The sequence below is a fragment of the Gopherus flavomarginatus genome, chromosome 5 (genome assembly GCF_025201925.1).
Source record: "Gopherus flavomarginatus isolate rGopFla2 chromosome 5, rGopFla2.mat.asm, whole genome shotgun sequence".
NCBI lineage: Eukaryota > Metazoa > Chordata > Testudines > Testudinidae > Gopherus > Gopherus flavomarginatus.
This window is the reverse complement of record NC_066621.1, coordinates 167,946-193,212: the sequence shown is the minus strand read 5'-3', so window position 1 is coordinate 193,212 and position 25,267 is coordinate 167,946. Positions and strand designations below refer to the sequence as shown.

General features: G+C 56.3%; 2 protein-coding genes and 1 long non-coding RNA gene across 5 annotated transcripts in view; 1 reads left to right on the top strand and 2 right to left on the bottom strand.

Annotated features, from left to right (window-relative positions):
* The window catches only part of LOC127052324 (signal-regulatory protein beta-1-like), a 63,831-nt gene extending 51,509 nt beyond the window's left edge, over positions 1–12,322 (bottom strand). Inside the window, exons 1-5 of one of the 2 annotated variants that reach the window (XM_050955903.1) lie at positions 12,198–12,322; positions 10,687–11,016; positions 10,025–10,327; positions 7,954–8,238; positions 7,331–7,432 (exon numbers count right to left, since the gene is read on the bottom strand). In XM_050955903.1, the coding sequence (XP_050811860.1) occupies positions 7,331–7,432; positions 7,954–8,238; positions 10,025–10,327; positions 10,687–11,016; positions 12,198–12,243 (1,066 nt within the window). In that variant the 5' untranslated portion in view covers positions 12,244–12,322. The remainder of the gene's footprint in view (positions 1–7,330; positions 7,433–7,953; positions 8,239–10,024; positions 10,328–10,686; positions 11,017–12,197) is intronic. The other variant, XM_050955902.1, reaches the window with a different exon arrangement.
* Positions 12,323–12,333: 11 nt separating this feature from the next.
* Positions 12,334–14,605, top strand: LOC127052339 (uncharacterized). 2 transcript variants are annotated; one of them, XR_007774734.1, is made up of 3 exons: positions 12,334–12,475; positions 13,046–13,290; positions 13,641–13,979. It is a non-coding gene; the product is annotated as an uncharacterized LOC127052339 (long non-coding RNA). The 2 variants fall into 2 exon arrangements; XR_007774735.1 differs by lacking the exon at positions 13,046–13,290 and adding an exon at positions 14,294–14,605 and having other exon boundaries at positions 12,347–12,475; positions 13,641–13,896.
* A 7,025-nt stretch (positions 14,606–21,630) lies between these two features.
* On the bottom strand, positions 21,631–25,162 carry LOC127051125 (uncharacterized). The gene is made up of 4 exons (XM_050953003.1): positions 25,073–25,162; positions 24,365–24,644; positions 23,664–24,017; positions 21,631–22,580 (listed from the first exon to the last, which is right to left on the bottom strand). Exons 1-4 carry the CDS (start codon positions 25,160–25,162, stop codon positions 22,363–22,365), a joined length of 942 nt encoding a protein of 313 aa, XP_050808960.1. The 3' UTR covers positions 21,631–22,362.
* Positions 25,163–25,267: the final 105 nt, after the last annotated feature.

Genomic DNA, 25,267 nt, shown 5'->3' with positions numbered 1-25,267 from the left:
TAGACTCTTGTTCAAACTCCATAGACTCTTGTTCAAACTCAAGCCTATAAAAAGGATGGCTGAGATGGAAGACTTTGGGTAACGTTCTGCTGACAACATCAAAGGGCATCGGTGTGCACCCGATAGAGACCCGGCTCTTCCTCGTGCCCGGCTTTCCTGGCCAGTTAGCTGCCACAAGCTGCAAACTCAAGCTACGAAACTAAGCTAGGGACTCAAGCTCCATCCAGGACTAGTACAACAGCTGCAGAACATTTGGAGGGGGCGGGGCATGCGCTCGTTGTCACGGAGTCGCCAGGCGATGCTCTGGATCTGCTCCCCACCAAGCCAGTCAGGACTTTGGGGAGCCTCCTCTCCCTTGGAGCAGACTGTCTGCAGGGCAAGAAGCTCACACGGCTTCACCTCCTGGGTCTCTCCTTGGAGCATTCAGCATCCTCTGCCCCTCCATGAGCTTCCCACAGCGAGCCTGCCCCAGCGGGGTCCTGGGGGGGCCACAGGGTCCTGCACCCCCACTTTGCAGTCAGACGTGAGTCTCAGCCAGCCAGTAACACAGAGGTTTATTCGATGACAGGAACACGGGCTAAAACAGAGCTTGTAGGTACAGTGAACAGGACCCCTCAGCTGGGTCCATTCTGGGGGGCAGTGAGCCAGATCCCCACATCTGCCCTCACTCCTCATCCCCAGCCAGCTCCAAACTGAAATCCCCTCCAGCCCCTCCTTTCTGGCCTTTGTCTCTTTCCCAGGCCAGGAGATCACCTGATCTCTTTGTTCTCCAACACTTTTAGCATTCTCTTGCAGGGAGGAAGGGCCTCAGCCATTAGTTGCCAGGGAGACAGAGTGTCAGTGATTTATGCACACTGGCCTTTACCCCACCACCTAGAGACTTAAGAAATGCATAGGGGAAACTGAGGCACCCACATAGTATTCAGAGGAAACATTAAGAACAGTCCCACTTCGTCACATGCGTGTGTACGTATGTAGGTATTAGGTATTAGCTATTGGTTATAAATCAAATTGTGTTCTCATAATAAACGTGGCATATTGCCTTGTCCCCGAAAAGATCCTGTGTAGTTTTATCAGTGTAACACATAGTCCCTGTATGGAGGGGGCTGCTGGCCCCTCACGTACACTGAAGGGGATTTTTAGCTGGCCCCTCTCCCAGCACCAAAAGAAAGGGAAGGGGCTGAAGAGAAATCAAGATCCTGAGTCTGACAGTCCCCAGAGCCAATGGGGAGACGCTATTGTTCTAGGTCAGCCCAACAGACAAGGCAGGCAGCCAATGAGAGAGCCAGGAACCCGGGGTCCTGTTCTGCAGGTGAGCTGGAGCTGCCTGAGCCAGAGCAGGGCAGAGCTAAGGGGAGAGCAGCAGCCTGAGCTGAGCTGGGGGCAGGCAAGCAGAAGCCAGAAGCACAGGGGCCAGAGGCGAGAGAGCCGGGAGCTGGAGCCGGAGCAGCCTGGAGCCAGGTAACGTTACCAACTTTCTACTTGCACAAAGCCAAACACCCCTTCCCCGCCCCCACTCACTCCATCCCCCCCCCTGTCGCTCGCTCTCCCCACCCTCACGCACTCGCCCATGTTCACTGGCCTGGCTCGGGGCTGGGGTGCAGGGGTGGTGCTGTGTGCTGCCTCTGGCTGGGAGGGCAGACTCTGTGGTGGGGCTAGGGATGAGGGGTTTGGGGGGTAGGAGGGGGCTCCAGGCTGGGGGCGGGTGGAGCAGAGGGATTCAGAGGATGGCATGGGGCTCCGGGCTGAGGCAGGGGATTGAGATGTGGGAGGAGATATGGGCTCTGGGGTGGGGGTGCGGCCAGAAATGAGGGGTTCAGGGTGTGTGAGAGGGATCAGGGCTGGGCCAAAGGGTTGGGGTGCGGGGGTGAGGGCTCTGGCTGGGGGTGCAGGCTCTGAGGTGGGCTGGGGATGAGAGGTTTGGGATACAGGAGAGGGTTCAAGGCTGAGGCAGAGAGCTGGAGTGCAGGCTCTGGAGTAGAGCCAGGGATGAGGGTTTGGGGGCACAGGCTGACCTGGGGCTGAAGTGGGGAGAGACAACTCCTCCCCGCCCTCTCTCACCGCAGCAGCTTGGGGCTGGGGGAGAGACGCCTCTCCCCTGGTTGCAGCCCTGAGCCCCCGCAAGGGGCTTAATAGGCAGCTGGCAGCTTAGAGGGACTTGAGGTTTGAGCAGGAAAGAGGCCAAATGGAGCTGTGTCCAGGGTCGTTTATAGCTTCTGCCAAGTGAAGGGAATCCCATTGTTCTCACTGTGAGAAATTACAGATAATAAGATGGGGTTTGGAGTCACATGTCCATGTTGCTTTGCTTAGTCATAGCAGAGGCCATTCCCCACACCCCAGTTAGAACGTTCACAGGAAAGTCCATTTAGTGTAGACAGGCATCTCCCATTGGGAATTCAATGTTCTTCAATGGGCCATTTAACGGGAATGGTCCCTTCAAGATGTGCAGGTTAAATACCTTATTGGTGTTACCACATGAGCAAACATTTGAAATACAGGTACATAGTTGTGACGAAGTGGGACTGTTCTTAATGTTTCCTCTAAATACTGTGTGGGTGCCTCAGTTTCCCCTATGCATTTCTTAAGTCTCCAGTATGCATAAATTGCTGATACTTTGTATCCTGGCAACAAATGGCCAGGGCCCTTTACCCTGCAAGGGAATAGCTAAAGGTGAACAAAGAGATCAGGTGACCTCCTGGCCTGGGAAAGGAGCTCAGCAAAGAAGGAGGGGCTGGAGGGGGTTGCAGTTTGGGGCTGTCTGGGGAGTGGAAGTGAGGGCAGACGGGGGTTGTCTGGCTCGCTGGGCCCCAGAATGGACCCGGCTGAGGGGTCCCGTTCTCTGTACCTACAAGCTCTGGTTTAGACCCTGTTCCTGTCATCTAATAAACCTCTGTGTTACTGGCTGGCTGAAAGTCACGTCTGACTGCAAAGTGGGGGTGCAGGATGGGGCGGGCTCGCTGTGGGAAGCGCCCGGAGGGGCAGAGGATGCTGGATGCTCCAAGGAGAGACCCAGGAGGTGAAGCCGTGTGAGCTTCTTGCCCTGCAGACAGTCTGCTCCAAGGGAGAGGAGGCTCCCCAGAGTCCTGACTGGCTTGGTGGGGAGCAGTTCCGGAGCATCGCCCAGGGACTCTGACAATAGTTATCATTCATAACTTCAGATACAAAAGTGACACATGCATAGAAATACCATAATCATATGCAGCAAATCATGACCTCTCCATAGACACCTTACTTGACACACTTTGTACAAGGCTTGTTCCAATATATAACAGTGGTAGCAGCAATGATCTTCATGGTCATATTCTAACCAGATAACATCACACCTCCACACTAGGATCCTGCTGGGCTGAGCCTGCCTGCCCACACCTTGTGCACCTGGAGCGGAGGGGCAGGCCCAGCCCTTGTGTTGTGTCAGGATCGGGTGCAGCTTCACTGCACAGTCCATGTCCCGGGGCGGGGAGCTGCACAGTGATCTCCCACCTCTGTGCACAGAATTTTTAATTGTTTGGCACTGGATTCCCTCAGGAGTAAAACTCCATTTTGGCTCTGTGTCTCTCTGACTTCCTCAGTTCCCAGGTGAGAGAAACCAGGCTCCATCCAGAAACCAGCCCTTTATCCCCCACCTCCCAGCCCTTTGTTCTCGAGCTGGGGTCTCTGCCCAGCTTCCCTGCTGGGGGGTGGGAAATCCATCCAGGTGTCAGTGTGCTGGCGATTGGGCTTTCCATTGTCTTCTCAGTTCTCCATTGAGCTGGCCATGAGCCATTCAGTCTGCTCAGACAGCTGGGTGACACACACACTCCTGTGGCTCTCAGCCGGCCCTGAGTGCAAACTTAATCCTCCATCCCCCACCGGTAGCAATGTCTGAGGGAAACGGAGGCACTCACATTGGGCTTGTGGATTTGGTGTTTCCAAGCCCCTGCTGGAGCATATACACTGCATTGTAAACCTGAGTTCACAAGTTGCTGGCCCCCGGTCTCATGGCCAGGCTAACACGTCCGTACTGCTCCATGCAACCCTTCTGACTCGGGGCTGCGGCTTGAGCTGCGTCCACACTGCACAATGATGGGCGTGGACCCGAGTCACAGCAAGACTCAAGCTCTGACCCACCCCCCTGGCAGAGTCCTGGGACCCAGGCCCCAAGTGCTGCTGACCTGTGTCAGACTGATGTGTGTGTGAATGGAAGGGGGGCTTGGGCTCTGGGCTTAGCGTGCTGTCCCTCCCCCGCCCTGCTGGGTGACATGGACAGCGGGAAGCCCTGGGTTCAGGGTGCTCCGTTCAGTACTGTCCAGGTGCTTCGTACTGTCTGGGCCCCCCACAGGCCGGCTGCTGTTCCCGCTATTCCTCTGCAGGCCGAGCTGCTGCCGGGTCCACAGCTGGTCCTTGGGTCTGAGCGGAGGCTGCAAAGCAAAGCAGTTCGGGAGCTCCCGGGCTGGCTCAGCGGGAGCCTAACTTCCCCCGGGCTCAGTCCCTCAGTCCACACCTTACACCAGGTCACCGCCCTCGGGCCAGAGGTGTGTTTTACACCCACCCCTGCCACAGCTCCGCTCTGCTGGGTCCCCGGGAGCCCTGGTGGTGTCACTCCCACCACAAAGGGCCAAAGGAGCATAGCAGAACCCCCCCTACCACGGCCGCCCCCATGTCAATGCACCTTCTTGGAGCCTATGGACCTAGCTGGTCAGCTGGGGGCCCTGCCGCTGCCATCTCTTCCCAATTGGGAAAGGCTCTTAGCGCATCCCCACGGCGCAGAGCTCTCCACACGCTACTGAAGCCCCACAAGCCCAACCCCCGAAGGGGTCCGTGTCATCACAAGGGGGGGAAACTGAGGCAAGGAGAAAAAGTGACTTGCCAAAGGCCTAATGCAAACCAGTTACAGAGCTGGGAACAAAACCCAGGAGTCCTGACTCCCAGCCTCCTCCCCCCAACCGCCCATGAACCTCTGGCCTGCGCGGCAATCCAGCGGCACCCCAAGACTCACGGCGCAGGGTGTAGTCTCCGAACTCCTTGGTGCTCAGTGTTGTCCCGGCCTTGCTGATGAAGCAGCACTGGTACCAGGCTCCCAGGTCCTCCGGGCTCCTGACACGAAACATGAGCGTCGTGGCCAGAGTGGCTGAGCCTTTGTCCAAGGGCAGCATCTGCGTCTGGACTTTGTACAGACTATTGATGGGAACAAGCGGCTGCTCCTCCCCGTCGCTCCCAGATGGGTCACCCCTGGCGATGGCCATTAGCTCTTCATTTTGGCACTTTGCCCACATGGCCTCCGTGCCCGCCGGGCAGTGGTAGCCAATGCACACGAGGGAAACGTACTCCCCAGGGACCCAGACTTTTGGCCCCACGATGTCGCTGGCGGTGAACGTCTGGCAGGCGGCTAAAGAGAGCGAGCATTGTAGAGACACATGTAGAGACAAGAATCCCGTGCACTGCTACAGACTAGGGACCGAGTGGCTGGGCAGCAGTTCTGCAGAAAAGGATCTAGGGGTTACAGTGGATGAGAAGCTGGATATGAGTCAGCAGTGGGCCCTTGTTGCCAAGAAGGATAACGGCATATTGGGCTGCATTAGTAGGAGCATTGCCAGCAGATCAAGGGACATGATCATTCCCCTCTATTCGACATTGGTGAGGCCTCATCTGGAGTACCGTGTCCAGTTTGGGGCCCCACACTACAAGAAGGATGTGGAAAAATTGGAAAGAGTTCAGCGGAGGGCAACAAAAATGATCAGGGGGCTGGAGCACATAACTTATGAGGAGAGGCTGAGGGAACTGGGATTGTTTAGTCTGCAGAAGAGAAGAATGAGGGGGGATTTGATAGCTGCTTTCAAGTACCTGAAGGGGGGTTCCAAAGAGGATGGAGCTCAGCTGTTCTCAGTGGTACCAGATGACAGAACAAGGAGTAATGGTCTCAAGTTGCAGTGGGGGAGGTTTAGGTTGGATATTGGGGAAAACTTTTTCACTAAGAGGGTGGTGAAGCACTGGAATGGGTTCCCTAGGGAGGTGGTGGGATCTCCACCCTTAGAGGTTTTTAAGGTCAGGCTTGACAAAGCCCTGGCTGGGATGATTTAGCTGGGGCTGGTCCTGCTTTGAGCAGGGGGTTGGACTAGATACCAACTGAGGTCCCTTCCAACCCTGAGAGTCTGTGATTTTATGCTTATTTATACCGCACCAGCATCCCCATCGGGGGCCAGGGCTATGCTGCTCGGGGTGTAACGAAAAGCGGCCCTGCCCCAGACAGCCTGCAATGGAGGTGTGGGCGAGAGACGCCGTGGACACGACAAAGGCAAGGGGGAGCCCCAGGAAATGACGGGAACCGTTCTGACCCTGGGCTGTGCAGTGGGTGCAGCTCCCCGGCTGCTTGCTCCCTCGACCAGAGCTATGCAGCCAGTCTCACGCCTCAGCCTCAAGGCGCAGGCCCACCCTTCAGGGAACCAGCGGTGGACACAGAGAAAGGGAGACCAAGAGAAATGTACCGACTGGCTCAGGACTCTCAAATCCGAGTCCTGGCGGATTTACCGAGGGCGGAGTGACCAGACAGTAAGTGTGAAAAATCAGGAGAGGGGGGTGGGGGGTAATAAGAGTCTATATAAAAAACACAAACAAATATTGGGACTTTCCCTCTAAAATCGAGACATCTGGTCACCCCAACCGAGGGCCGGTCAGTGCAGCCTGCAGGCACTGAGCCCAACATGATGGGAACAGTGCTAGCCTGCAGTGGGCCTCTCTGGTCATCCTTGTGCGGCTTGGAAGTGAAGGGGGAGCCGGGCGTGAGGCCTCGCAGACATTTACGGCTCTTTTGACAGGCCAGTCACAGGTACCTGCACGTACAGCAAATGCTGCCCACGCATTTCCATTCTAAAGGGCCGTGTCGGGCACCAGGACTCTGTTGGCCGGCGCCCGTCTGGGTTGACGCCTGGCCCAGCTCTCCCGGGTACTATTGTTTGCAAAGAGGACAATCAGCTCAGCCATTATTAGAGACGCAAGGAATGGGGGAGAGGGATAGGGGGGAAACAGCTTTGTCACCAACTGTACTGGGGGGTGAACCCCTCTGGTGTCTGTTGGATTGGTATTATACCCTTGAAATGCAGCGGGGACCCTGCCCCAGGGACACTGACGGGCTTTTTTAATAGCCCAGTGAAAATCATTTCTTTGTGTGAGTGACAGTTAAAAACTAGACCTGGCGCCCGCTGCCGGCGACGCACTGAACTACTGGGCGGCAGCTGGCACCACACATGGGTCTGTAAACCCACACTTGCCCTGCTGGGAGCCCCCCGGGACTGGGCGTGTGGGGAGGTGCAGGAGAAAGCCCCATGCAGCTGCACCTGGCCAAGCCATCTCATACCTCTGCTTCTCTTGTACAGGAAGTATGCGACTCCAGCCACCGCCAGCGCTGATACCATCACTGACACCAGCAGGACTATGACACTGACCTGGGTCCCCTCATCTGGGGAGAAAGGGAACCTGGGTTTGTCCCCCACGCCAGCCAGTGCCCAGCCCTGGGGCCAGATGGGAGCCGGCACCCCCTAGAGGGGAAAGGCCCCGTGTCCCATTCTCTGCTCCCCAAGCTGGCCCGTCTCCAGCCCTGGGGCCGGATCAGAGCCAGTGCCCCCTGGCAGGGAAAGGCCCCGTGTCCCATTCCCCACTCCCCCACGCCAGCCAGTGCCCAGCCCTGGGGCCAGATGGGGGCCGGCGCCCCCTAGAGGGGAGTGGCCCCATGTCCCATTCTCTGCTCCCCAAGCTGGCCCGTCTCCAGCCCTGGGGCCGGATCAGAGCCAGTGCCCCCTAGCAGGGAAGGCCCCTTGTTGCCCCCTGAGCCAGCCAGTTCTTCCAGACAATGTCAAGCTGTCCAAGGGAGGGTGAGGCTAGTGTCCCTTCCCCCTGCTTCCAGGACAGGAGCCTGCCTCCCTTCCAGCTGGCAGGCGCCTGACACCAGCCTCTGCTCTCCGTCCCTGTCCCCTCACTCACACTCCAGATGCACCCGCACACTCCGGACGATGGGCCGGCTCAGCGTCTCGTGCTGCACCTCACAGCTGATCTCAGCACCCTCTGACTCCGCCACAGGCTTGAACTGGTAGAAAGACTCCAGGTTGAAGGTGCCATTGGGGTTTACGCGGGGGGCTTCTGTCCGGACACCATTGAGGAGCCAGTTAACAGCGATGGCTTCTGGGTAAAAACCCTTCATGTCGCATGTTAACACCTGGGCCTTGCCTTGTACAAACGTGGGGGCGTGAATGTTCACCACGGGAGAGACTACAGAGGGAGTTAAAGACACCAGCATCATGCGAGTTGTTATGCAGCAGCTCAGAGACAGATAGCACCACCCCGGGACAGCCCATGGGGCAAGGCCAGGATCCAGATCCCATACTTACGCAAAACCAAACACCCTTGCTGGGAGCGTGGGATATGGTATGGGGCGAGGGATGAGGGGTTTGGGGTTGTGACAAAGTGGGAATTTTCCCTTGTTATGTTGTATGTGACTCTTACTATTGAGCCTATGTGAGTTTTACCATTTTGCATGAATAATGTGTGTGCCTCAGTTTCCCTGTGTGCTGCACCAATACCTCAGTGGTGGGAATAGGGGTGTGAGACTTTGTCTGAGACCCTTTGGGGCAGGTGAGGCTGCTCCAGCTGCCTGCACAGATGCTATGACTGGTGCCCTTCATAACCTGAGAGTCGACCCAGGAGTGGGATGAACCAAGGGAGGAGACCAGGTGACTCTTTGCCCAGGAAGTGAGACAAAGACAAGGAGGGAGAAAAGAGGGTGTTTGAGGTGAGGTCGCTGGAAGCTGGGCAGTCTGCTTGGGGGGACTGGAAGAGGGGGAGTCAAGGGCGTCTGGCCCAGGACTCCCCGAGATTTCTGTGCTAACAAGTTCTGTTCTACACTGTGTTCCTATTGAATAATAAACCTTCTGTTTTCTTGGCTGGCTGAGAGTCACTGCTGACTGTGGAATTGGGCTGCAGGACCCTGTGGCTCCCCCAGGAGCCCTGCCTGTGGGGAGTGCACGGAGGGGCAGAGGGTGCTGAATGCTCCAAGCTCACCCCCAGGAAGGTCAAAGCTGTGTAAGCTTCTTGCCCTGGAAATAATCTGCTCACAGACAGGAGACTCCCCCAGAGTCCTGACTGGACTCATTTGAAGTAGTTCCAGAGCATCACCCGGTGACTCCATGACAGGGGTGCAGGAGGAGGCTCTGGGCTGGGATCAAGGGGTTCGGAGTATGGGAGGGGAATAAGAGCTGGGGCAGGGGGTTGGGATGCAGGAGAGGGTCAGGGGTGCAGGCTCCGGGCAGTGCTTACCTCAAACAGCTCCTGTAAGCAGTGGCATGTCCCATCTCCAGCTCCTACACGGAGACGTGGCCAGGTGGCTCTGCACGCTGCCCTGCCTGTAGGCGCCACCCCTGTGGCTCCCGTTGACCACAGTTCCCAGCCAATGGGAGTTGCAGAGCCGGCGCTTGGGGCAGGGGCAGCGTGTAAAGCCCCCTGGCTGCTCCTATATGTAGGAACCTGAGGGGGAACATGCCGCTGCTTCTGGGAGCCTCTTAGAGTCACAGCAGGCAGGGAGCCTGCCTTAGCCCGGCTGGGCCACTGACTGGACTTTTAACGGCCCGGTCAGCAGTGCAGACTGGAGCCACCAGGGTCCCTTTCCGACCAGGCGTTTCAGTCAAAAAATGGACACCTGGCAACCCTAGGGCCAGGCCTGCCTGCCACAGCACCCCCGCCACCGTTACTAGCCACACCGCTGTGCCCGGGCATGTGCACGCCGGTGCCAGCACCCTGGGAGCGAGGAGACGGGGTGGGGGCGCAGCTTTGGCAAGAGGAGGAATCTGGCAAAGTGGCAGCTCCAGGACCAGATGCCCAGAGTCAGTGGCTGGCCCCACGTTGCTTGGGGAGTCTGGAGCAGAGCTGGGATCTGAACCCAGGTTTCCTGAGGCCTGGCCAGCACATGAACTATCGGGCCATGCTTCCCCCAGGAATACAGGGCCAGCCAGTCAGTGCCTCCCAGGGCCCTTCCTTTCCTGGCCCCCGCCCATGTTGTCACCTCCGAACACGAGCTGGAAGTCTGTCTGCAGAGCGCCATGCGGCAGAGCGGCGTGCTGGACCTGGCAGGAGAAGGCGACGCCCTGGTCCTGCTCCGTGGGCTGGAAGGTCAGAGAGCTGCTGACGTTGAAGGTGCCGTCTGGGTTCCTCTGGGGCGCCGGGAGCGGGGATGCCGGCAGGACCTCCCCAGCCCTCAGCCAGGTCACTGCGATGTCGGCCGGATGGAAGCCGGACACGGAGCATTTCAGCAAGTTCGGCTCCCCCCTCAGCACCGCTTTACTGGGGATGGCAACGGTGGGCATGGCTGCGGGGAACCAGAGGCCATCAGCAGGGAGAGCCCTGGGGAGTCGGGGGCCTCCCAAGCATCCCCTGCTGGGCTGGGTGGTTCCTCCCCCCAGGACAGCCAGAGCTGCCAGAATGCCAGGGCGGGAGGCCAACAGCCCCTTGGAGGCACCCACTCCTGGCTGGCGGGGGCGAGGGGGGGGGGCTTAGTCACATGCTGGGAATTTAAGGAAACCCTTTGCCCTCTTTTGTGCCCACCTATCACCGAAACACCCTGCCCAGCCCCAGTGACACGCGCAGTGCAGGCCGTGCCCAGAGCAGAGGGGCTGGCTGCAGAACCAGTTCCCGCACCTGTCTCCCCACTCCCTCGCCAGCACTGACCCAGCACTGCCAGGTATAGGCTCTGCTCCCCTCTGTCCGGGCTGTGGATGACCAGGCAACGGTAGGCTCCTTGCTCCGACACGGTCACATTGTGCAGAACCAGAGAGGCGTTGCCGCTGGCAAGCTGCTCCATGTCCATGGACACTCCCGGCCGGGAGATGCTGAGGGAATCATCGTACGACGCCAGCTCCTGGCCCTGGAAATACCAGTGCACAGCCAGGTACTCTGGGCTGATGGGGGCGTTCGCCACGGTGAAGGTGCATGGGAGGAGAGCCTGGGAGCCCAGCTGAGCCGCCACCGGGGAGTCCACCATCACCTCCAGCTGGGCGCCTGCACAGAATGGAGCCCGGTTCATCCCCAGCCTGCGCCAGAGAATGGCTCGCAGCCAGACAGAGGGATGCAGAGAAGTGGAGCCGGGAGAGGAAGGAGAAGAGGTTGCGGGGCGAGGAGGAGGGGGATTAAATAGCTTTTGTTCAACTAAATATTCTCTAAGTCAGGACTGTTAAATGTCCAGCCTGGGGGCCAGATGTGCCACACACAACAGATTTGCCAGAATTTCAGCTTTCATTTAAAACACAGTACGTTTCTACCCCTCATTGCTGCGGAGAGAACCTTCTGCATGTGACATATGTAATGATGCTGCCTGACTCTGCAGAGCCTGGGCCCATTGTTGTGAGAGGGACAAACTGTCCTGAATGTGACCGACGCAGTGACGATGCTGCCTGGGTCTGCAGAGAGCCTGAGCCCATTGCTGTGAGAGGGACAAACTGCCCTGAATGTGACCGACGCAGTGACGACTCTGCTTGGGTCTGCAGAGAGCCTGAGTCCATTGCTGTGAGAGGGACAAACTGCCCTGAATGTGACCGATGCAGTGACGACTCTGCTTGGGTCTGCAGAGAGCCTGAGCCCATTGCTGTGAGAGGGACAAACTGCCCTGAATGTGACCGATGCAGTGACGACTCTGCTTGGGTCTGCAGAGAGCCTGAGCCCATTGCTGTGAGAGGGACAAACTGCCCTGAATGTGATCGATGCAGTGGTGACTCTGCTTGGGTCTGCAGAGAGCCTGAGCCTATCGCTCTGAGCTGAAAACTCCCCTGGCTCTTATTAGTCTGATTGGATCCTCAGCTGTACCTCCCCAGGATGACGCATCAGTGTGGACATGAACTGTTGGTCACGGGTGGTTCTAGTGGCTGGAGGAGGGACGGCTGCGAGGCAGCAGCAGATCGACGCACACCGGAGGGAGAGAGACACAGGGGACGGGCGATGGACAAAGGCAAAGGCAGCGATATCGGTAGATGGCGAGTCTCTGGTTCATGGCGGAGGACACCGTGAACAACAACGAGCCGTTTAGTGCTGCCTGAGAGCCACACCCTCCCCTTGGGTCCTGTGCAAACCCCGCGCGGCCGTGGGAGAGACTCAGGCCCCGATCCCTGACATAACCCCCCCGCTCTCCTTGCCCCCGGTGCACCAGGGAGCTGGGGAGAGGGCTGGGTCCTTGCTCATATACTCACAGACGCCCCCGAGAAGCAGAGAGAAGAGCCCGACTCGTGCCCCCATAGCCCCGGCCAGGAGGGGCTCCAGCTGCCTGGCTGCTCCTTAGCAGTGGGCCTACAGCAGGGAGCAGTGACCGAATGCTTTCACTTTCCCTTCCTGTACAGCTGGTTGCCTTGTATCCGCCCTGTGCACAGCCAGGCAGTGAGCAAACAGAGCCGTGCCCAGGCCTGCTGTGTGCACACAGCCTGGGCCCTGATTCACACTGTGACGTGCTGCCACACTGAAGCTAGCCCAGGTAAGTGTTGGCCGAGGGTCGCCAACCTCTGGGGCCTGGCTCCTGGGAGGAGGGGAAACGGTTGATCCGAGTGTGATGAAGTGGGAATGCTCTGGCCCCCACAGGCTGCAGTGAGGACGCTAGACCCTGCACTGTCAGGCAGGGAACACCTGTAATCCGCCTGGCTCCGTGCAGTCCCGCGGCTCCCCGCCCCCACGATGCGCAGCTGGGTTCGCACCCGTGGGATTTATGGGGGGTGTCTTAGACCCGCCCATGGGCAGCCAGAAGCACCCGCAGAACGTGAGCCAGGGTTAAAGTCCCGTCCTTGTATCCCCTCGGGGGCCCAACTTTATCCCCCAGCTCTCGGGTCTCCGCCTTCCTGGGTGTGAGGAACAAACAGCTCCTCGGGCTCCGAATGGATTTTCTTACCGTCACAGGGCCAGTGGCGATGCTCTGGGACTGTCCCCTATGGAGCCAGGCAGGACTCTGGGGATGCAGCAAGGCCGTGTGGTTCCACGCCGCCTGGAGAGGGACGAGCGCCTCCAGACACCAGAGGAGCGGAGCCAGCGAGTCCCGTGCCTGCCCCCCCAGGTCAAGGCGCAGGAGAGGAACTATAAAAGCCCAAACCAGAGCTCACTCGAGGGGCAGCTGCCGCAGAGGCCAGATGCCTCCGGCCTAGCTCCCGGTTGGCAGACCCGGCGACCTACGGCTGGCCCAAGGAACGGCCCGACCTGCCGACGTCCACCAGAGCCCAAGGAGCTGCCCAGCCTGCCCCTCGCCAGTTACCCGGAGGAGTCCATGGTGCTAGACCCCCTGGAGGACACCGTCCGGCCCAGGTACCTCCAGAGGGGGAGTTAGAAAGTGGCCTGGGGGCAGCCGACCCGAGTCTGGCTGCGACACTGCCAGAGCCCATGTCAGAGCGGTGCGGTCAGGATCCCACTGACGCAGCAGCGGGTCTTCTGACGCTGCTAGGGCCCCGGGCTGGGATGCAATGGAGTGGGAGGGCCTGTGTCCCCCCTGCCACCCACCCTGCGGTGTCAGTCTCCCCCTTTCCAGGCCCCTATGAGCCGAGAGCCTGGGCTAGTTGTGAACCCGTCTTAGCTCAGCCACTGCCTGAGCCAATGACTCTCTGCTGCCCAGCCCAGACCAGGGCCTGGACCTGCTAATTGCATAATCTGTTCTTCAGCCCCTGCCTGAGAACATGAGCCCATGACTCACCATTGCTACCAACTGCGGGCCGGGTGTGAATCACTGTCTGTGTTTGCCTCTACTGCTGCCGCAGCGAGAGACCCCTGCGGCCAGGCGAATTCCCCGTCAGCGACTGGAAGGAAGTAGCAAGATGGTGTGGTTCCCCACTGCCCTGGAGAGGGACAAGCTGTAACGATGCGGTTCTGGCGGGACCCAACTGAGAGTGCCAATTCAGGACAAATTGCTCAAAACAGGTGTGACGTTATTGATATAAACTGGGACCATATAGAACATGGTTTGCAACCAAGGTCCTGTAGTGGCACCAAATCCTATGTAAAGAGGGTCATATAAGGTGTCTAGGACCAGGTTCTGGGTTGCTGGTTAGGATGATGCTGTCTGTATCATTGTGTAGTTGAAGTTATAAGTAAGTATTGGCTGTATACTATCTGTATTTCAAATTGCTGCTACAGTTCTGGGAAACACCCAGACAAGTTGGTGTTAGCTCTGCTTAGCCTGCTTGATGGCCCATTAAGGACCATCAGCTACACAATTGACCCACTGAGAGGAGGCTGATACGCCTTGTGACTCAGCAGGGTGTGCAGGGACTGGCCCATGTGACTGCAAACTCCATTTTGCTGTAATTTTCCACAGTAAAAACAAAGAAGTGTTCTTACACCTGGAAGTGCCTATATAAGGCTGATGCCTCATCTCCATCTGGTCTTCAATCCTGCTTCTTACCTCTGGAGGGACTTTGCTACAAACTGAAGCTCTACACAAAGGACTGATGACCCATCCCAGTGGGGGATGTTCTCCAGAGATTTGATTTGAACCTGCAGTTTACTCCATCACTGCTACAAGCCTGAACTAAGAACTTTGCCATCACTGTATGTAATTGATTCCATTTAACCAATTCTAGCTCTCATCTCTATCTTTTTCCCTTTATGAATAAATCTTTAGATTTTAGATTCTAAAGGATTGGCAACAGCGTGATTTGTGGGTAAGATCTGATGTGTATATTGACCTGCATCTGGGGCTTGGTCCTTTGGGATCGAGAGAACCTTTTTCTTTTACTGGGGTGTTGGTTTTCATAACCATTCATCCCCAGAACAAGTGGGACTGGTGGTGATACTGGGAGACTGGAGTGTCTAAGGAAATTGCTTGTGTGACTTGTGGTTAGCCAGTGGGGTGAAACCGAAGTCCTTTTTGTCTGGCTGGTTTGGTTTGCCTTAGAGGTGGAAAAACCCCAGCCTTGGGCTGTGACTGCCCTGTTTAAGCAATTGGTCCTAAATTGGCACTCTCAGTTGGGTCCCGCCAGAACCGCATCGTCACAACTATATGGTCCCAGATTATGTCAATAATGTCACACCCCCAACGCAAAATTGATGCAGGAAGGGATGACACAAACATCACTGACTGCATCCCAAGAGCTCCCCATCCTTGGGTCTGTCTTCAGCTACTTTATCCATACACGCTCTGGCCAATGTTTGGAACCCAATTAACATCAAATCAATGTAGATATTAATGTTGTCCATAGTACAGGCATCTTGGCATTTAGCCATGAAAGCAATACGGTAGTATGCCTCAGTTTCCCTTTTCATACAGCACATCAGGTCTGGAATGTCTTTTCCCCTGTGAAAAGTTCCAATACTGTTTATAGGCATCAACTGTGAAACATCAGTATAGCCTTTTGACAGAAAGTGTGTTCTCATGTATTCCTTTCAGCATGTTCAAGGGATTTTCCAAAAGATTAGGCACGTTGTACATTTTTACAGTTCTTGGTAATAGCAACACATTAGTTACAAAAATTACCATCAGCAATAACAACAAATTCATTGCAAATGTCTATCTACAATCATTTTTGTCATGCCACAGCCTTGGCTTAATACCATTGGGGTTTTGGCATTTTAGGGCTAACATGTGGCTTTCCTTTGCAAAATTCAGTTTTCTCTTTCCTCCTTGTCCTGCAGGATCAAACCCTGATTTCTCTTGCTTAACAGAATTCACTGGCTGATGGGGTGGGCTCTCTGTGCTAACATCTATTAGCAAGTCTTTCTTCTCCCTGTCAGCCAGGTAATTTGCATCAACACAAACACCAGATTTTAACTTCTTAGCTGCTACCAATTCCAAGGCTGGACTCTGTCTTACAGAGATACCACACAAATCCAAAGGGTCTGAGAGTGAGAGTTTGCTTGCTCTCCCCTGCATCCTCAAACTGTTTTGCTCTGAAATAAACCAAATCTGTCCTTAGACCCTGAAGCACAGACTGCTCACTCACAGAATTAGTATGGAGACATTCCTGTCCCAACACCATTGTCTTCCCAACCAGCTGGCCAAACCCAGCCACTTGGTAATAGGGCTGCTCAACTTTCTTAACAGCTTCTATTCCATCTGAGACCTTTTCATAGCTATCTACACTGGACCTTTCAAAAGGAAAGTCAGTGGATCTATTCACAACAGAAAATTTCTGGCTGTTAGGAACTGAAACTTCCTTGATTAAATCACTTCCACACCCTTCAGTTGCAGTAAACTGCTTGCACAGATTATCATGAAGATTCCTTTTCCCAGCAGCTTTTTTAAACAGCAATTCCCCCCTCTCAGAAATTCTGCCCTTACCCTCTTTGCCTAGGGCTTGCTCTAAAGGAACACTTTCCTGAGCAACCACAGACTCTTTCTGGGTCTCACTTATATTCAGAATCACCTCTGGTCCATCAGGCAGATTCCTACACAATCCCCGTTCAGGCAAACTCATAGACTTATTAGATAACAGTTTAGAAACATTCTTCCTTCCTTTGCCACACACAAGTTCAGGAATCTTTTCCTTCTTGCTATGAGTTGTTAAACTGTCAGTGGGCAACACAATTAAATCACCTTCATGCTCTCCTTGTGCCCTGGCTAGGGTATCACCCTGAGCAGACAGAGCTGCTACACCCTTTTCCAACCACACAATAGCAACTGGCAAACTACAAGCACCAGAATTGTCTGGTCTCTGGGATTTTGCTAAGGATGCAACCTAGTCATAGTGCCATTCTCCCCACCAGACACAAACTTAGGACCATTCCCTTCCTGGGCTTTAGTTGAATCCAGAACCAACTCTGAGGACAGGTGCAGTATTCTCAACTCTCACAGGCTGAAAGTCACCTTCTGTCTGCTCCACGGACAAAGAAAAGCCGGAGACACAGGGCTTGTCTACATCAGAAAGTTGCAGCGCTGGTGAGGGAGTTACAGCGCTGCAACTTAGGAGGTGTACACATCTGCAGGGCACCACCAGCGCTGCAACTCCCTGTTTGCAGCGCTGGCCGTACTCCCGTTTTGTCTCGGGTGTAGAGGATCCAGCGCTGGTGATCCAGCGCTGGTAATCAAGTATAGTGACTTACCAGCGCTTTTCTTGACCTCCGTGGAATAAGCAGGTATCCCAGCATACCTGAGGAAGCCTCTGGTAATCAAGCTGGTCTCCTTCCCCGGTTTGCTCTCGCGTTCCCCGAACCCCGAGCAAGCAGGTCTCCTTCCCTGCGGTTTGCAGGGTGGTTCCGGGAACGCGAGAGCAAACCGGGGAAGGAGACCAGCTTCGCCGCGGTTTGCTCTCGCGTTCCGCGAACCACCCTGCAAACCGCAGGGAAGGAGACCTGCTTGTTCGGGGAACGCGAGAGCAAACCGCGGCGAAGCTGGTCTCCTTCCCCGGTTTGCTCTCGCGTTCGCCGAACCCCCGAACAAGCAGGTCTCCTTCCCTGCGGTTTGCACGGTGGTTCGCGGAACGCGAGAGCAAACCGCGGCGAAGCTGGTCTCCTTCCCCGGTTTGCTCTCGCGTTCCCCGAAACCCCTTGAAGCCGCCCAACAGCGCTGCAGTGTGGCCACATCTAACACCACTTGCAGCGCTGGTTGCTGTAAGTGTGGCCACTCTGCAGCGCTGGCCCTATACAGCTGTACTAATACAGCTGTAACAACCAGCGCTGCAAAATTTTAGATGTAGACATGGCCACACAGACACACAGCTTGGGATCTCATTTCCCTTGTCCCAGCACACCGAGCAGTTCACAGACAACTGCTTGCCCTCCATAGGCAAGTCAATACCTCTGATAGACACAGGCACGTTGCCACTCCCAACAGATAAACTGCTGCTATTCTGACTAACTGACTTTCAGCAAATCACAGTTACCCTTTTCCAGGTTCCCTTTTACAAGCTGTATTAGCCCACAATTCATCACCCATCAAAAATCTCCCCTTTCCTTCCTCAGTTACGGCTTTAACTTGACCACCCACTTTAATCTGCTCCTGAGAAATATTTTCCTGCCCAATAAGATCTTTCTGCACTTGATCTAACTCCAGATTCACTTCTGAGACATTAGACAGACATTCAGAAACTCTATTCACAGACACACTGCTTTCTTGCACAGACAAACCTTTGGAGCAACCCTCCCCAGGCAAATCATTGCCCACAATAGACACAGGTTTAAGATCATTTCTGTCCTGTGATTGGCTACCTGAACTGAACAAAGCTTTAACATCTTCCCCAATGAAAAGATCGTTAGGCAACAACTTCCTTACCCCAGCTATCACTGCATGCTGAGCCCCATTCCATTCAAGGTGGATTCTGGCTAAAGGCACCCGGACAGTAAACTCACAGAGGACTACAACATTCACACTCTGATTTGGTAAATAATCTTCCTCTTTGACTAGATCTGCTTTAACAAGAGTGATGTTAGAAGCCATAATTTGCCCTAAACAGCTTTTACCATTGACTTTTACACTCTCTGAATTTTCCATGACCACTCCCATACAGAGCACTGGCACAATTTATGGAGCCACCTTCTACTGAACTCACAGTAACAGTATTGACATAACAGGTGGCAGGGCTGGGGTACGTTTGGTTACCCCCAGACAACTGCTCAGAGTTATACAACATACCAACATAGTTATAAACTGGACTTTCAAGAGGATCCAATTTCTGCTGTTCTTCCCTTGCTTCTTTGACTTGGAGCTGCAGTCTGGCAGTTTCGTGTTGCCTCTGTCGAGCTTTCTCCTCAGCAGCCAGCAGCTCCAGATGCCCCTTACGAGCTTTTTCTTCCAATTCAGCATTTTTTTGCTTCTCCAACAAGCGCAGATCTGCTAGATTCCGTTCATGCTCCAGCTGCAGTTTATTTGTTGCCTTCTGCACTCTAATATTTTTCTGCATCTTCCGTAGCCTCAGGTAAGGGCTGTGCTCCTGCCTCCTGATCCCTGGCCATTAACAGCTCTCCCAAGTCTTGATCTGTAGCTTTCTTTCTAAAGCTTATCCCCTTTCTGAACACAAATCTTCCAGGGCTCTTTTGCCAAGGCCTCAAGTGCTCTTTGCTCACCCATTGCAACTGCTCTTTAACCAACCAAACTCTCAATCCCAAAAATAAAATTTGGATAGCGTGGGGTTCTGACCCAAAGCTTAATTGACCTGGTTCTGTGGATCCTAGCACAACTATGCCACTGTGATGGTGCTGGTTCTGGTGGGACCCAACTGAGAGTGCCAATTCAGGACAAATTGCTCAGAGCACGGTAGTCACAGCCCAAGGCTGGGGTTTCTATGCACACCAAGGCAAACCAAATCAGCCAGACAAAGAGGATTTTAGTCTTACCCCACTGGCTGACCACAAGTCACACAAGCAATTCTCTTAGACCAGGGGTAGGCAACCTATGGCACAGGTGCTGAAGGTGGCACGTGAGCTGATTTTCAGTGGCACTCACACTGCCCGGGTCCTGGCCACTGGTCTGGGGGGCTCTGCATTTTAATTTAATTTTAAATGAAGCTTCTTATGCATTTTAAAAACCTTATTTACTTTACATACAACAATAGTTTAGTTATATATTATAGACTTAAAGAAAGAGACTTTCTAAAAACGTTAAAATGTATTACTGGCACGCGAAACCTTAAATCAGAGTGAATAAATGAAGACTGGCACAGCACTTCTGAAAGGTTGCCGACCCCTGCCTTAGACACTCCAGTTTCCCAGTATCACCACCAGTCCCACTCGTCCTGGGGACAAATGGTTATGAAAACCAATGCCCCAATAAAGGAAAAAGGTTCTCTCGATCCCAAAGAATCAAGCCCCAGCCCCAGGTCAATATACACATCAGATCTTACCCACAAATCACGCTGTTGCCAATCCTTTAGAATCTAAAATCTAAAGGTTTATTCATAAAAGGAAAAAGAGATGAGAGCTAGAATTGGTTAAATGGAATCAATTACATACAGTGATGGCAAAGTTCTTAGTTCAGGCTTGTAGCAGTGATGGAGTAAACTGCAGGTGCAAATCAAGTCTCTGGAGAACATCCCCCACTGGGATGGGTCATCAGTCCTTTGTTCAGAGCTTCAGTTTGTAGCAAAGTCCCTCCAGAGGTAAGAAGCAGGACTGAAGACAAGATGGAGATGAGGCATCAGCCTTTTATAGTCTTTTCCAGGTGTAAGAACCTCTTTGTTCTTACTGTGGAAAATTACAGCAAAATGGAGTCTGAAGTCACATGGGCAAGTCCCTGCATACTTTGCTGAGTACAAGGCATATCTGCCTTCTCTCAATGGGTCAGTTGTGTAGCTGATGGTCCTTAATGGGCCATCAAGCAGGCTAGGCAAAGCTAACCCCAGCTTGTCTAGATTGTCTCCCAGAAGCAGAGCACAAATTTGAAATACAGACAGTCTACAGCCAATATTCATAACTTCAACTACAAAATGACACGTGCATACAGACAGCATAATCCTAACCAGCAACCTATAACCTGGTCTGAGACACCTTATATGGCCTCCTTTACATAAGATTTGGGGCCACTACAGGACCTTGGTTGCAACCATGTTCTATATGGTCTCAGATTATATCAATAACGTCACACGAGCCCCAGCCAAACCCCGGCCAGATCATGCTACACAGAGCATGCCTCCTCCCTCTGAGTAGACTTAAGCAGCTCACACAGCTTTGACCTTCCTGTGTCTGAGCTGGAGCATTCAGCCTCCCCTTCCACACTAGGGTGACCAGACGTCCCGATATTGACGCGTTTGTCCCGCATTGATTGGGATGCAATTTGTCCTGATATTTCGCGGTACTCCGTTTGGTTTTCGTTTTTCCCTCCTCCGCTGGCAGCACTCCGCTTTTTTTTTTTTCTCTGCTGGCGGACACCCCTTCCCCACGTGTCCCAATATTTTCTTCCTCTGATCTGGTCACCCTATTCCACACTGTTCGCTTCCCGCAGCAAGTCCACCTGGGTGTGGCTTCTGGGGCAGCCAAAGGATCCTGCACCCCAACTCCGCAGTCAGACGTGACCCTGAGCCAGCCGGTAAAACAGCCGGTTTATTAGGCGACAGGAATGCAGCGTAAGGCAGAGCTCGTTAGCACAGAAATCAGGGACTTTCAGCCAAGTCCAACTTGGGGGGAGGGGAGCCCAGGGCCAGGACTCTCGTCCTCCCCCTGAGCCCCAAAACAGTCGGGACTGACTCGCTTCCAGCTGCCTGGCCCCGGCCCAGCCCATTGCTCCTCCTCCAGCCTTTGTCTCACTTTCCAGGCCAGAGTCCCCTGGTGGCATCCCCCCCCGGTCTCAGGTCACGAAGGGGAGGCAGCTGGAGAAGCCCCTGCAAAAGTCACAGGCTTATTCTCACCACCTGGACATTGGTGCAGCAGAGGGAAACTGAGGCACACACAGTGCTCCTGCTCTCACAAGATAACAAGGGAAAATCCTCACAATTACAGGCAGAGAAACCAACCCCCACACCAGCCAGTCCAGGCTGCTCTGGCGCCTCAGCAGCGCCTCTGGTGGGCAAAAGGCAGAACTGCAGCATATTTTCTGCCTCCCTCGGACAAGAACCGTGTGCATGCTGTGGGGAGGGGGCGTGAGGTGGGACGAGCGGCGTGTGGGTGTCAGCACAGGGGCTGGGGCAGACCCAGAGGCTCCCTCCCTCCCGAGAAGACCCGAGCAGTGTGGCCAGTGGCAACGGGGCAGCAAAATAAAATACCGCAGCTGCTGATAGCGGCATACAGCCCCGCTGGGCTAGCAAAGCACATACTTGGCAACCTCTGCCAGTGCCCCAGGCAGGGGCCTAACTGGAAATCCAGGCCTGCACAGGGTGCAAAGACCCCCGGTCCGTCCCGCAGCGCTGGAGCTGCAGCCGGGGCGTGCTGTGTCCCCCGGCAGCAGAGGCAGAGCAGAGCTCAGCAGTGCCCCTCGGCTGCTATTTCAGCCCTGCGCTGGGCCTGCTCAGAGCAGCCTGGGGCTGTTCCCGGCCCTGCGAGCAGATGTGGCTCCTGTGTCACTTCCCCCAGCAGAGACAGGCTCAGCTGCAGGCTGCAGACCACGCGGGGAGGCCAGGCTGCGCTCTGGGGCTGTGGCTTGTGGGGACGAGAGTTGCTGGTTGCAGGCCCTGCACCATGCGGTGGGGCTGTGTCTCTGTGGTGGGGATGGCATCGCCCACATGGATCCTGTGCACCATCTACTCAATATAGCCCAGATGGTGCCCTCCTGGGGGAGCGGGAGCTGCTGAGCCCCCTGGGTTCCCAAAGAGCCTCCGCACGTCCTGTGACCCTCTTCTCACAGCCGCTTCACATCGGGCACCTCCTCTCCTTTCCAGGGCGCAGGTTGCCAGGGGGGCTCCCTGAGGGTTCCCACCCCAGCTGCTGCTGTCCCCCAGCCAACTCTGCGCGGGAACAAGGGAGGGGACTGGGGACAAGAGGACCCTGGAGCGGAGGCGATGGTTCCCTGCAGCCAACCAGCCATCAGAGGGATCGGGGGGCTCCGTCCTTCCCTGCCAGCCTAAGGGTTGGCTGTGAGGCCGGGTCCCCAGCCACATCTCGTCCCTGGGCACCAGACCTCATGGACCTCCGACAGTGGCACAAGCCCTGGCACTCCCAGCACACCATGGCATGCAGGACCAGCAGGATGGGTACCAGGACTCCCAGGGGACCACAGGCTGCCCAGTGCTGCACCCCGGATCCTAGAGAGGGAACAGAGGGGAGCATGTCTGGGTCCCTGCAGGGGGGGCAACAGGGGGCTGCTGGGGGTCCCCCATCATCCATCCCCCTCCTTTGTTCTGCCCTTTCCTTCCCTCCATCCTCTCCCTGCCCTTCCCCCTTGCCTCTATCCCCCTCCTCTGCCTGCCCTTCCTCCTTCCCTCCATCCTCTCACTCCTCTCCCAGCCTTTCCGACTTCCCTCCATCCCCCTCCTCTGCCTGCCCTTCCCCCTTCCCTCCATCCCCCTCCTCTGCCTGCCCTTCCTGCCCTTCCCCCTTCCCTCCATCCCCCTCCTCTCCCTGCCCTTCCTCCTTCCCTCCATCCTCTCACTCCTCTCCCTGCCTTTCTGCCTTCCCTCCATCTCCCTCCTCTGCCTGCCCTTCCCCCTTCCCTCCACCTCCTCCTCTGCCTGCCCTTCCCCCTTGCCTCTATCCTCCTCCTCTGCCTGCCCTTCCTCCTTCCCTCCATCCTCTCACTCCTCTCCCTGCCTTTCCGCCTTCCCTCCATCCCCCTCCTCTGCCTGCCCTTCCCCATCCCTCCATCCCCCTGTCCTCCCCCTCCCCTTCCCACTTCCCTTCCTCCTTCTGTCCATCCCCCTCCTCTCCCTACCCTTCCTGCTTCCCTCCATCCTCTGCCTGCCCTTCCCTCCATGCCCCTCCTCTGCCTGCCCTTCCTCCTTCCCTCCATCCCCCTCCTCTGCCTGCCCTTCCCCCTTGCCTCTATCCTCCTCCTCTGCCTGCCCTTCCTCCTTCCCTCCATCCTCTCACTCCTCTCCCTGCCTTTCCGCCTTCCCTCCATCCCCCTCCTCTGCCTGCCCTTCCCCCATCCCTCCATCCCCCTGTCCTCCCCCTCCCCTTCCCACTTCCCTTCCTCCTTCTGTCCATCCCCCTCCTCTCCCTGCCCTTCCTGCTTCCCTCCATCCTCTGCCTGCCCTTCCCTCCATGCCCCTCCTCTGCCTGCCCTTCCTCCTTCCCTCCATCCTCCTCCTCTCCCTGCCCTTCCCCCTTCCCTCCATGCCCCGGCTCCCCTGTCCCCCAGAGGTCCCACAGAGGGGGTGGAGGGGTACCTGGTCCCTCCCCCAGGACGCTGAGTTCGGTCCCGTTCCCAGCGTGGCTGCTGGTGGCTGAGGTCCAGATGAAGCAGCAGTAGAGCCCGGCGTCGTGCTGGGTGAGGTTGACCAGGTGCAGGGACGCGTCCCGCTGGTGCCGAAAGCACCTTGAGTCCAGGGCAACGCGGTTGCGCAGCTCGGTGACCTGGCTGGGTGGCTGGTAGATCTGCACCTCCCCACTGCCACCGGTTGTGCTCCGCACCCAGGTCACCGCCAGCTTGGAGGCCTTTGGGGTGGCGGAGAAGCTGCAGTTCAGGAGCACAGAGCCCCCCAGTGAGGCCCTCACCTCCGGTGGCTGGTGCACTCGGACCTCTGGGATGGGAGGAGAGACATCCAGCGGAGCAGGAGAGGCTGTGACCCGCCCTGCAATCTCTGGATTCCCACTGCTGGGAACCCTCCCACCTTCCCAGGCTCCCTGCTGCTGGGGACCTTCCCTGACCCTGCCCTTCCTCAGTTCCCCCAACTCTGCTGCCAGGGTCTCTCCCCAGCCTCCCATCCCTCCCCCTGCTGCCAGGAGCACCCCTCCCCTTCTCACCTGGCTTGTGTTCCCCAGTCTGCCCCACTCCCCAGGAACCTCCCCGACTCCCCATCCCTGGCCTGCTCTCCCCACACCACCCACCTCCCCCTGGGATCCCCTGAAGTCAGCCCCTACATGGTACCTGACCCTTGCAGCAGGAAGCAGCCAAGGGGACGAGCCAGATGGGCAGCATGTGACACATCCTGGGCTGGTAACAAACCCTGGGATGGTGAATCCCTGGGGCGGCTGCCAGGTCTCTGAGGGCTCCGGACTCTCTCAGCGCAGGGAGACGCCCCGGCAGATTCTGTACTCACACCTGGTTGGTTCCAGCAGTGAGAGACCAGCCTGTGGTGCCCACCTGGGGTGCAGGGCCCGGCCACGATGCCAAGGGTGCCAGGTAACAGAGATGTCCTGCAGTCACCCTACAGAGCCAAGCCCCCAGCTGGGGAGAGCCAGGTGCGACCATCACTTGGTGCTGTGTCCAAGGCTGGGCTCTGCACCACACAAACAGGGAGATGCCAGGAAGGGGTTGGCAAAGGGCCACCTGACAGAGCTGGATCCACTCAGGTCAGCCACATGAAGCGGTGAGGGGCACCTGCCCGGGGAGGGGATTCCTGAGAGCAGGGCAGAGTGACAGCCCCGAAAGTGCCAGTGTTTGGCTGGGAGGGGAATTAACCAGCAGAGCCGCTCACCTAGAGCTGGCGCAGATTCTCCAGCAGCCCCTCGCAGCGCCCGGGAGTCGAGACACCTGGCTTTCACATGTGGGGGCTTCGGTCAACTCTCCAGAATGACACCAAATCCTGTTGCCTCCCCTGGGCCGAGCCCCCGGGAGCTGCGACTCTGAGTCAACCTTACAGAGACCCTCGTTCAGTAGCGCCTGGCTCGGGATGGCCCCTCGGTGAGAGCGCAGAACGTGCCCAACCACCAGTGGCTGCGTCATTTCCTACCCACCCCCGAGGAGCGGAGTCTGTGGGCGTCAGAGAGATGGAAGTGAAACCAGACTGGAATCGGGGCTGCAGGGCTTGCTCGCAGCCTGCACCCAGAG